The following is a 12780-nucleotide window of genomic DNA, read 5'->3' as shown; positions in this document are numbered from 1 at the left end:
ACACGCAAATCAAGGTGAAGCTATGAGAGGTTTTTAAGGCCTCGAAACGTAGAATTCATTTTAAAAACAAGTGATGACCTTTTGGGTCATCACACCAAACTAACCCTAGGAAACCCTACCTGGTCCTCCTATAAATACTGATGTTTAGGAATAATTTCGGACCACTTCTGGAATATGGCATCTCTGCCTTTTTGAAACAACTTTACTCTTCAAAAAATACTCTAAAAATCCTTGGTTGCGTCGCCTCTGTTTCTCTTTGCTACAACAGAGGCATTTTGTTTGCACTTTTCGGAGCTTGTAAAGTTCGTGGTTGCAAGCATGAGCCCTAGTTCGAAGCCGGAGTCAAGTAGATCTGCTTGATGCGTGCCCCAGTTACTGCACCACAAAAGGTCAGCGACTCTCTTAATTCTATCTCCCGTTTTCTTTTAATCTAGTTTCAGCTTGCGTATTTATTTGCTAGTATGTGAATCACTATTTTTTTTGTTTTTTTAGAAAATGATTTAGGATGTACTCGGATCGTGTATTCTGGTTGTAAACAATTTTGTACTAGAATAAAATGTGTTTGACCGAATTGCAGATAGCATGTCCTTAGGGAATCCTGATTATGAATTTCTTGAGATATATTATCGTATTTCCCTTATTAGGAATCATGTGTTAGTTTCTGTATTATCTAGCTGTAAAGAAGTTTTTTTAAAAATAGTTGTTGTTCACATATTAGAATCCATGTGTTTGGATTTTCTTACTTATTTATAGATAACTAAGGATTTATTCTTTTATACAATATTTTTAGATTAATAATTTTAGTTTATGGGAAGAATGCTATCTTATCACAACCCATACTAAAACTCATGCCTTTAGGATATTTATAATGAGCAGATAATTTAGCGAAGTATGTGTTTGTTGTGTTCTTTGGATTTGATCCTGTTCAGAACAACATACTTATAACTTAACTTAGCCGAATATTAAGATGTTGGAATTCTGTTTAAAAGTGGAGATGAGAGGCTATGGTTTAGGGTCCTACTTGTTTAGATATTATGTCTGTTCGAATTGCTGATACAAATGAAGTTTGGCGTTAAAAAACTTGAGAAATTGCTTAGGCCATTCACACTATGAATACCTAAAGCCTTTTGCTAAATAGTTATGTGCCTTTGTTCACTTAAGTAGGAAAGTTCTTTGGCTGAGGAATAACATAAAATTATTATAAACTTAAGTAGAACTAGTTAATGCTTAACAATGTGTTATAGACTGAAAACTATACTCTCAGATGGTAGAAAAGATAATATTCAGGAAGGTTAAAATATCATGTGCAAAGGACTTGAAGTTATTTAAACCACCCGCCATTATTAAGTTCTTGTATGTGCGCTCAAGAAGAGTTTATTCTTAAGTAAGTGCAGTAGTTTTGACATTGATGAACCTTTAAAATTATTTTCCTTCCCTAACCTTTACTAGAAAGTATGTTGTTAGGATATTTTTTAACATTTGGTTCTATGAATTGGAATAAGGTTAAAATAGTATGTATTTGGTTAATTTTAAAAAGGGTTAAGTGAGTTTCCATGTTTACTGTCACCAAAATGGATTATACTTAGGCCAGCTTTGTTAGTTTAACTTTTAGATCTCAAATGAACGTGGAAAAGACTATCTTCATATCTTTTTTGAGGAAACTACAAATATGTTTGATTCACTGAAGGAAGATAATTATTTGCACTTTAACGAAAGCCTAAAATTCGGGTTTAAGCTAGAAGATTGACTTATATGTTGCCTTTGTTTTCGTAGTCTATTTCAGGTTTTTTTTATTATATTTCTCTAATCCATGTCTTCTTTCATCTTTGTTTGCATATGCACTTGGAGTAATATGAGTCTTAATGCAAGACTCGCCAAACCGAGCATGGAGTCACCACTATATTTTACGCTAATGGACAGCAACTCGCCTATGGCGGCTTTCGTTTTAGCATAAATTTCGTTTCTCTTGGTTGATTATTATTTATGCGATTTGAATTTTTTAGTTTTGATTCATCTTTAGTATGGTATTGAAAATCAAGTTTGAATTTGGTATTTTTCACTTTAGGATGCTAACAAATTATTTATCTTATATATTGTAGTGCTCTTGTTGGTTTTAATATGAACTAGTAAAACTAGATGCGTGTCATATTTATTAAAATTAGTTGTGCTTTCTAAACTCATAATTAGCACAGAACTTGAACTCCAGTTTTATTTTAGAACGTGACTTTTAGCCTTTCAAATGTTAAAGTTCTTTCTAAACTAAGCAAACTGATTTTTGGCTTCTTTATCCGTTTCTTTAGTTTAAAGAGTTCTTTTGTAGTTAATCATTTGAGATCAAACAAGTATTTTTTTATTTCAAATCCTAACAGTTTTGATAAAGCATTTTTTTTTGAGTTCAAATCTTGAACAGTTCTTCTATCTTGACTTAACGTGTTTCAGACAAAAACTTTTGAAGGATTACTTATTTTTTTTATTTAAAAAAAAAAAACATTTTTAATCTGTAACGAATATGAGTTACTTACAAATAGATTCACACATATTGCAAAAATATATCAATTAACTGGAGTCTAGAGAGAGAAGCTCTGGCGAAAAAATTAGGCGACTAGAGAGAGAAACTTCGCGCAGCAGCTTCATGGCCTCGCCGGCCTGCGGTCAGCCACCAGCTGTGGCTGGGCTGCCTCCCCAACCTCCTCCCAACATTACCAAGCCATGCACGACAACAAATAACAACGTCGAGCCCATGAATTATGCTAATGCAATAAAACCTTCATCGAGCAATGCTGCTTTGCATGATCGTGCAGCAGCTGTTGAACCTATCCCTCTATGGCGAGCAACGTTCCTTCAAGGGCAACCAATGGTTAGATTTACAGAAGCAGAAGTAGAACGTATGAACGTTATTGCAGGTTTGCAATATGCAGTAGTGTGCAAATTCTCATATGGATGGCCTGAGCTCAATGAACTACTTCACATTGTTCCTATGCAGTGTGGGATTAAAGGTGAGTGTAACATTGGTTATCTACGTGATAGGCACATATTGGTACGATTGTCATTATGGCAAGATTTTGTGGACTTTTCTTCTAAAGGTGTGTATTACGTCAAGGATAAGCATGGGCATGAATATCAATTAAGAACCTTGATTTATGATGCAAAATTTAAGGTTGGAGAGGAAACACCTAAGGTAATGACCTGGATATCATTCCCTAATTTGTTACCAACTTATTTTGTTAAAGAGTGCCTGTTCTCCTTAGCTTCTGCAGTAGGTAAGCCACTTCACCTTGATTTGGCTACTGTGAATAAAACAAGGCCTAGTTGTCCACGTGTGAAAGTGTTGGTTGATCTTTTAGCTGATCTTCCTAAGAAGGTTCGAATGGACATTGTGAATGAGGTAACTAGAGATGTGAGAACTGAGTGGGTGACCATTAAATATTATTACCTACCTAAATATTGCAAAGAGTGCAAGTTACAAGGACATAAAATGTTAGAATGTTGGAGGATTCATCCAGAATTGATGGCAAGTAAGACTGGTGAGCAGCAGGCTAACAAGGCAGTAGAGATGGGATCCAATAATCAGCAAGGTAAAGGGACAGCTCCTTTGATGATTCTTTCAAGTGGTAAGGTAGTTGGTAATGTTGGTGCACTATGGAAAGAGGTGAGGGACAATAGAGGAAAAGCAAGGGAGAACTTGACTGAAGGAGCACCTAAAACTGGCCAAGAAATTGTGCTAGTACAACAGAAGAAGTCAGTGGTTCCTAGCAATGAGCAGGTGCAAACATCTAACAAATTTGCAGCATTGGAAGAGGAAGAAAATGGTGATGAGCAGGGCAAACAGCTGGCAGTTATTGATGAGGTGCAGGAAATTATACAAGTTGATATTTCTTCTCCTTCCAAGAGAGGAATGCAAGGTAATGACAATAGTAATGCAGGAAAAACTCAAACTGGTAATGGAAATCAGATGGCTTTAGTAGCAGTCCAATCAAGTCCCAAAAGTCCAGCAGGAGGAAATCATGGTACAGTGCAACATCATCAACAGCAGATTTTTAATACTGCAAGAAAGTTGAATCCTGCAGCTCCAGAATTCAATCTAAATTCAGCTGGTATTGGGTCAACTAATGGTGGAGCTGATTCAAACACAAGAGGGGGAGGACAGGAAGAAATTAGAGGCAAGGAATCTACAGCTCAATGGGTGCAAAGAGCTTTCAATGGCAATGCAGGTGGTATTACTGTGGGAGTTAATACTTCCTGTCAGGATATTCCTTCACAGGACACATTGGTGGATAAGGAATTAGCTAGCAATCCAGAAATTCAAACAAATGATACTGTTTTTCCTAAGGTGAATGAGAAAGTGCAATGGAGTGGAGGAAAGTTGTGGTCTAATTTAAGAGAGGAGGATTCAGATGCTGATGAGGTACCATTAGGTGCTCAAGCTGATGAGGAGCCAATGCATGAAGAGAAGGAGGATGAGAAACAAAGTGTAAATGGGAATGCCATAATCACATTTGACAACAAAGCAGATGATAACTCTACAAAGGCAAATACTGAGTCCAAGGAGCAAGCAGTAATCAAGAATATACAGGATAAAGCTGGATCTCATGGGGAATGTGTTCAAAATGCAGAAGGTATAGGAATTGATGCAGTGGATCCTGGAGGAACTGGAGAAGGTGCAAGTCAGAATATTAGTGAAAAAGACATACAGCAGGAAGGTGTAAAGGTTAGGAATGATGGTCAAAACATTCAGACAAATGTCATGCCAAAAATCACTGCTCCATTGGACAAGTCTCGGTTGAAGTTATTGAAGAGAGGGGAGGAGCAAACAATATTGGTGAATTCTCAGCAGCAAATAGCTGGGGCTACTGATGGTGAACAAGAGGATAATATTGCAGAAGAAGGAACATGCAGAACAGGCCATGATATGGATCAAGAGTCAACAACTCAGAATTTTCAGAACATAGCAAGACAAGGGGACCTTTCACCTAGGCACTTTGAAAAGGTGAAATTTGCAGCAAAAGGTAAGAAGAAACAACAGAAAGAAAGCTCTACTGTTCCTATAGGTGGAGTTCAAACAAGGAGAACCTTATCTAAATCCCTCAACCAGTAATGGATGCTCTCATTTGGAACATCAGGTCAGTAAACACTCAGCAAGCCTTTGAAAGGCTGATCAAAATGCATAGAAAGAACAATTATGAATTTATAGGATTGATGGAACCCATGCAGCAATCTAGGACCTTGGAAAGGTACAGAAATAGAATTGGATTTTCACAGGCTATTTCTAATGTGTCAAACAAGATATGGGTATTCATTGATGAGGTGTTTGAAGTCACAGTAATGTATAACATGGTCCGGCAGCTAACTCTAAGGCTTTTTCATACAGAATTACATGTAGAAATTGTTCTTACATTAGTATATGCTAAGTGTGATGCCATTGAGAGAATAGAACTATGGAACTCATTGTATGCTATGGCAAGTGACATGAATGTGCCATGGTTGGTAGGAGGTGACTTCAATGTCATTTGGGATGAGGAGGAAAAATTTGGAGGACTTCCAGTTCACATAAATGAAATTGATGACTTTAGGCACTGCATTAACACCTGCAATCTTTTTGATCTGGGATTTAAGGGTAGTATCTTCACATGGTGGAATGGTAGGGCAGAAGAGGATTGCATATTCAAAAGGTTAGATAGATGCTTAGCCAATTCTGAATTTCAGCAGACTTTCCCAGGCATAGAAGTACAACATCTACCTAAAATAGGGTCAGATCACAGTCCATTGTAAATCAAGTGTGATTTAGAGACTCCTCCTGTGAAGAAGCCATTTAGATTCCTGAACTTTTGGGTGGAACATGCATCTTTCAAAGAAGTGGTGCAAGAGAACTAGAAAGCTGATTTCTGTGCAAGTCCATATATCATGTTCAATCATAAATTGAAGAAGGTAAAACAGGCATTATCAGTGTGGAGCAAGAGTACATTTGGAGATATATTCCAGAAGATAGCTAGTTTGGAGGAAGTTGTGCTTGTTCATGAAGCAGAATTTGAAGCAAATCCTACAAAGCTAAATAGACAAAGGCTACAGAAAGTGCAGGCAGAATTGATCAAATTTTAGCTTTGGAGGAAAAGTATTGGAGGCAAAAGGCAGGAATGTCTTGGTTCAAGGATGGTGACAGAAATACTAAAATTTTTCATGCTCATGTAAGAGGCAGAAGAAAGAAGTTGCAGCTGACCAGAATTCAAAACAGTCAAGGAGTGTGGATTGAAGAGGAGGAAGAAATAGCTGCAGAAGCAATCAAGTTCTTTGAAGATCAATTTACTGAAAATACAGTTCCTACTTCTTTCCATATCATAGATAATGTTCCTTCATTGATTGACATGGGGCAGAATGAAGAGCTAATAAAGCAACCAACTATGGAGGAAGTTAAGGCAGCTGTGTTTGGACTGAATGGAGACAGTGCAGGAGGGCCGATGGCTTCACAGGTAAATTCTATCAGTCAGCTTGGGACATCATTGGAGGGGATCTATTTGACATAGTGAGAGCATTCTTTAATGGTCATGATTTGCCAAAATGTGTGACTCACACCAACCTTGTCTTACTTCCAAAAAAGAAAAAGGTATACACATTTTCTGATTTAAGACCTATCACCCTTAGTAATTTTTCCAATAAAGTGATCTCAAGGGTGTTACATGAGAGGCTGGTGGGACTGTTACCTACTCTAATATCTGAAGAACAGTCTGGTTTTGTTAAGGGAAGGAGCATTGTGGAAAATATTCTTCTAACTCAAGAGATTGTCACAGATATGAGACTTAGGACAAAGGCAGGGCCTAATGTTATTATGAAGCTAGACATGACCAAGGCTTATGACAGACTATCCTAGCTATTTCTGACCAAGGTGTTAAGAAAAATGGGATTCTCAGAGAGATTCATAGGCATGGTGTTCGTTATAGTGTCTAATAACTGGTACTCAGTCTTAATAAATGGCCAAGCTCATGGTTTTTTCAAATCTTCGAGGGGGGTGAAGCAAGGGAATCCATTGTCTCCTACCTTGTTTATTTTAGCTGCTGAAGCATTGTCAAGGGGCCTTAATGCTTTGAATTTGAATTTATACTTCTGTGGCTATGGCCTACCTAAATGGAGCCCAAAGATCAACCATCTTGCCTATGCAGATGACACAATTATTTTCTCATCATCTGATGCCACATCCCTTAGACTCATCATGAAGGTACTTGCAGCATATGAATCAGCATCTGGGCATTTGGTAAACAAGGCAAAGTCAGCTGTGTATCTTCATCATTTAACAGATGCAGAAGTGGCAGATAAAGTGGAGAGAGTCACAGGAATAAAGAGGCAAGAATTTCCAATTATATACCTGGGATATCCTATATTTTACTCAAGGAGGAAGATGGAGTATTACCAGCCTATGATCACCAAGGTATTGGACAGATTACAATCGTGGAAAGGTAAGTTGTTGTCTATAGGTGGCAGGGCAGTACTCATTGCTCATGTTCTGCAAAGCATGCCAATCCACCTGTTATCAACTGTTAACCCTCCAGCTCATGTGATCAATCGACTGCATAAGATATTTGCTCAATTTTTTTGGAGCAGCTCAGTTACAGGTACTAACAGACATTGGGCATCATGGACTACTCTATGTATGCCACAAGAAGAAGGAGGGATTGGGTTCAGGTCTCTTCATGATGTAGCAAAAGCTCTCTTCGACAAACTGTGGTGGAAATATAGAACCAAGCCTAGTCTTTGGAGCTCTTTTATGAGTCAAAAGTACTGCAAAAAGCTGAATTCTATGATAGTTCCATGGAGGAAAGGATCTCATGTATGGAGGAAGATGTTGGAGTGTAGATACTTGATTGAGCATCAGATTATGTGGCATCCAAAAATGGGCTCCTCATTGTTTTGGTACGATAATTGGACAGGTTTGGGGGCATTGTATTTTCTTATTCCACAAAATTTTGGGGTAGATGAATCTGTGCATAATGTGTATGATGTGATAGAAGGAGAAGGATGGAATGCAGAAAGGTTGTTTGAAATTCTTCCTGAAGAGTATGCAGAACATATACTAGTGAATATCAAGCCACCTTTAGCACAAGGGGTTCTTGATNACTGGATGTTGGTCCTATGGAGTGTCATGGATTTGAAGATCTGGATGTACAGGGGACGAAGTTGGTGAATTGTGACAAGTTGCAATGCCCATACATAAGAGTTTCTATCGCAAGGAATTAGACAAGGGACGGGAAGGTGTATCAAAGGAAGAGGTGCTGCCAGGAAACAATATAAATGATCACCATACTCAAATCCTTAAGGAGGAGAGTATGGGGATTTTTTACACTAACTTGGTTTTCTTTTTTGCAGGTGATGCTTCTATGCACTACTATCTAATGGAAATCCAATTGGTGGTATTAGTGCTTTGCACTCATTCCATTGGAAGGAAGTTAAAAGTAGTAAACATAGAGGCAACAAGGAGCAAGTTGAAGATCAAATACTCTGTGAGTTGCAGACACCTTTGGAATTTAAAATCAGAGGTGTCTAACAGAATCAATGAGGTTCAAATCACTACAGCAATCACAGAGAGGGTATCCCTCAGTTTCATAAGAAGATGGACAAGGTTGGCAACTAATTGGAGAAAAATGCCCAGAATGAGAATTGGGCAAGTACATGAGGAAATATCAATAAGCTAGAGTGGAGTGATATCTGGAATACAACAAAAGGATACTCCATATAAATTTAGTGACAAGAAGCCCAGAAAGTTTAAGAGAATTGGGCAAAGGGAGCTGTTGGCAAGAATGATAGGACAATTGTCCAGAAATAGGACAGGACAATTTGGAATATGGGATACAGGGAACCAGGCACTTGAAGGCAGCAAAGAAAGCAGTTGCTGGCACCCTCAAAGATCAGGCATTCTTCATGTTCAAATCCTTATGGATGAGAACATGAGAATGCATTATTTTACTAACATTGTGTGTTGTTTTGCAGGGAACATTACTGTAATCATGCCTTGTCACTCATTACGACCTCTATGGGTGGTATTAGCACCATGTGCTCATTCCCTTGAGGAAGGAAAGGTGACATGCATAAGCATGATAAAGCATTCACGGAGAAAATGTAGCATCAGATGCTATGTTTGGCAATGGATTTTGAGAATGTTGAAGCACATATGGTACAAATCCTTAGAACAGCAATATAAATCTCAGCAAGGGCAGTCACTGGAGGTAAGGAAATCAGCACAAAGCAGAAGGACAACATACGCAAAAGGAGCCAAAAACAGCATCGCTGGGTTGGCTGCAAATTCAGCTAGGGCTGTGCATTCGATTTATCGATTCGATTTTGACTCTTATCGATAATTACTTATCGATTATCGATTTGTACATATGCTTATCGTTATCGTTTCAATAAGGTTTCGATTTTTTCGATTTCGATTTATCGATTTTTGGGGCTTATCGATTCGGTTATCGATTACACCAATAAGAAAATTTGCGGGATTCCACGGAAAGTATATCGCTATAAACACGCCTAACTAATATGGACCAAAAGAAGCTAAAATAAGACGAACACCGTTTATAACATAAAAATTATGCCAACAAGCACATGCAACGAAACTAAAGTAAGGGAACAAATGTATGCCACCAACACTCCACCGGTATAAAAAAAAAAATACATCATCACGGCTAATTCTATTTTCCATTAATTTGAACTTCATTCCCTTGAGCATTAAATATGATCATTCTTTAAATGTGGTAGATGAAATAATAGGGTTAGGGACTTAGGGTAAAGGAAAGGGTATTATAGAATAAGGGTTAAAAAAAAATAAAAAAAATAATTTTTTTTTTTTTACTATTTCTTATCGGTTTATCGATAAACCGATAACCAAAGAGGACAAAATCGAAATCGAAATCGATAACTCGATAAGGAAAATTTCGAAATCGAAATCGAAAACGATAAATCAATAAACCGATATCGATAAACCGATAACAAATAATCGATTCGACTTATCGATAAACCGATTCGAATGCACACCCCTAAATTCAGCAAGTCCTTCTGTGCAGCTTTCTATGGGAAAGATTGGAAGAATTTGGGCTAACACCCTTATATGGCAAGGACATGGGATCATTCAGGAGCAATTTGCAGAAGGAGACACAAGAAAATTCAATGGAAGGCTCCCAAAAACGAGGACAAACACAATATTTGGGATCTTTGGACAATGCACTGCTTCATCTCATTGTGCAGAATTTTGTCAGTATTTTATACAGGTAACAGTGTAACAATTCAGTTAACATACAGAGAAAGATACTAGTGATGTGGTTAAAAGAGACCTGGGCAAGAACTATCAAAGAACAAGTGCAAAGTGGACACAAAAGGAAAGAAGGAGGTTATGAAGGCAAGTACTGGGCAATGGCTATCTGCTGCAACTACTACAGGTTCAAAACAAGCAAATAGCAGCTGGAACATTTGGATATTGGGCTCAAAGGGCTAGTTCGAACAAGCATAGATTACAATAGGCTTCATGTGATATCATTGTTGGGCTTTTTGTTCAACTTTGATAATAGGACATTTGTAGTTTTCATATTTTATTTCTTCCTGTTGTTAGACTTTCATGACATTTGTTTTCTTTTTTGCTTTATAAATATAAAAAACTAGCCCTAGGTTCTGCCTAGTGGATTGATTAAAAAAAAAATATGAGTTACTTTTTTCTAAGACACATCAATTACTATACATAGTCTTACATTTAATTAACCTAAGTTTGGCCGGTTAACCGTAACTAACGAATCATGTAGGGTGCTTTAATAATCTTCCCTGTAGGATTAATTAGAACCCTTACCCATAATCTCAAGGTTAAGTAGACTATATAAACAGAGTTAACTTTGGCGTTATTTAGATAAAAGATGGTGTCCTAATTCATCTTAAAATAATTAGGTGGCGACTCTCGTAATTAATTAACCTCGAATTTATCAATATGTTGTACTCTAGTTTGACCCGTGTTAAAATGGGGTATAACAATAGCGCTAAATATATATATGAGGATCTTAAGTCTAGAGAAACAATTCAAGTAGAATTGATTTCATATGAAAGACATGTTATTTTGGACCTGTAGTTCAAACACTTGAAAGTTTAAAGTCAATAGTGTGTACAATCTTTTTTATCTATCTTAGATGTCTAGCATGATATGAAAATTTGATATGCATCTAAAGTCTATGACTTATATGACTTAACTTATATGACAATCCCTGAACGATTTAAATCGCTTAAAGCATATACAATTTTTGGTCCTGATGTACCACATTCTAAGTGCAATTTGTGCATATATGTATCTTGCTATAACTATAAGCATGATAATGTGATAGTGAGAATTTTTAGCTTATGGAGATATTGAAAAAGCCCTTCCACAATATTATATGAAGATGTTACATAACTATCAAGAATGATAATTTCAAGGTGCAACATATTCATACAAGTTGATATGACTGATTTGTTTATCGAATCTCTATCAATGATCTTTTGAAGATGATGCACAAGATTGGAATGCAAAGGCTTATAGATGTGAATTGATGCTCTCACTAGGGGAGTTAATACGCGTTGTACTTTTTTTTCCTTACAAGGTTTTGTCTCACTGAGTTTTCCTTGCAAAGTTTTTAACGAGACAACTAGAAGGCGTATTATTAAACATGTGTACTCTTTTTCCTTCACTAGAATTTTTTCTCACTGGGTTTTATTTTAGTTAAGGTTTTAACGAGGCACATTACCTATTGAATAGACATTCAAGGGGGAGTGTTATAAATAATATTTTATTTATGGTGAATGTCTATATTTTAGAGAGATTTTAGGGTTTGTTACTTGGTGGCTAAGTCACTTTTTCCTATAAATAGAGGGGTCCTATTCTATTGTAATTCATCACAAATCATTAAAATTCTCTCTCCCTACTTTTCTCTCCATATTCTTCTATTTCTTTTATTGTTTTATAACAATAGGTAATATATATAATACAAGAAACCTAATTAAAACGCAGGAGATGTGAACCTTAATTTAAGCAGATGCACATGTCCATTTGCAGTTCTGTGCAGCTCATCGTCAACTTATCTTCTCTCTAACTCCATATATTAATATCTCCAATTCATTGTCCATTCTCCCCATTCCATTTCAATAATCATGGCTACAAATCCTAACAGTACTGTCCCAAAAAGTATCAGCCATGCCCATCCAACCACCGAATTCCGGTGGGCCCCAGCCCGCCGGAAAATTACATTCAGGAAGAAGCGGTTGCCGACGGTGAGACTAGGAGGTGAGAAGAACCCTCGCCGTGGATTCTCCGTCGTGAAGCTTTTCCGGCGAGTCCGACTAAAGTGGCTGAAATTGCACTACACGTGTATGCTGAAAAAACTGAAAGAATATTATCAGTCTGCGGTGAAAGATATAATAGAAAGTGGCGGATCATTGAACGCCTTTCAGCAACGTCTACTATTGGAAACCTCTTTCGCTGTTCCTGTGATGGGCCTTTCCTTCAATACTTTTCCAAATCACCATGGCACTTGAAATTGCAGCAATTTAACAAAATCTTTTTGGTAAATATTTACATTTCTAGCTATCTTTTTAAGCTTCTTAAATAAAGTCCCCTTCCTAGAAATGTAAGAATTTTTCTTTCTTTTTTGAAAAAATAATTCCTCTTATATTGAGAATCATAAACACCTTATTGTGTGCTGTAGTGAAGCCAAGATTATACAAAGTGATACAAGAAACTAGAATATCACAGTTGGGATTTGAGTAGAATAAAATGACATTGTATAGTCG

General features: G+C 37.0%; 2 protein-coding genes across 2 annotated transcripts; both read left to right on the top strand.

Moving 5' to 3' along the window:
* The first annotated feature begins 5094 nt into the window (after positions 1 to 5094).
* LOC109239885 lies at positions 5095 to 6096 on the top strand. Its single transcript, XM_019406477.1, has 2 exons — positions 5095 to 5724; positions 5923 to 6096. Exons 1-2 carry the CDS (start codon positions 5095 to 5097, stop codon positions 6094 to 6096), a joined length of 804 nt encoding a protein of 267 aa, XP_019262022.1.
* A 6045-nt stretch (positions 6097 to 12141) lies between these two features.
* Positions 12142 to 12525, top strand: LOC109239884. The gene has a single exon (XM_019406476.1). The coding sequence runs from the start codon at positions 12142 to 12144 to the stop codon at positions 12523 to 12525; it is 384 nt and encodes a 127-aa protein (XP_019262021.1).
* Positions 12526 to 12780: the final 255 nt, after the last annotated feature.

Source organism: Nicotiana attenuata, unplaced genomic scaffold (assembly GCF_001879085.1).
Source record: "Nicotiana attenuata strain UT unplaced genomic scaffold, NIATTr2, whole genome shotgun sequence".
Taxonomy (NCBI): domain Eukaryota; kingdom Viridiplantae; phylum Streptophyta; class Magnoliopsida; order Solanales; family Solanaceae; genus Nicotiana; species Nicotiana attenuata.
The sequence above is the reverse complement of the archived record's forward strand: the minus strand, read 5'-3'. Positions and strand labels throughout refer to the sequence as shown.

Excerpts from the sequence above, each read along its gene's own strand:
- LOC109239885 (XM_019406477.1), top strand. The coding sequence starts at position 5,095 with ATGGATGCTCTCATTTGGAACATCAGGTCAGTAAACACTCAGCAAGCC. Across the intron at positions 5,725-5,922 it reads AGACTTTCCCAGGCATAGAA|AAGGTAAAACAGGCATTATC; the intron begins GTACAACATCTA and ends CATAAATTGAAG.
- LOC109239884 (XM_019406476.1), top strand. The coding sequence starts at position 12,142 with ATGGCTACAAATCCTAACAGTACTGTCCCAAAAAGTATCAGCCATGCC.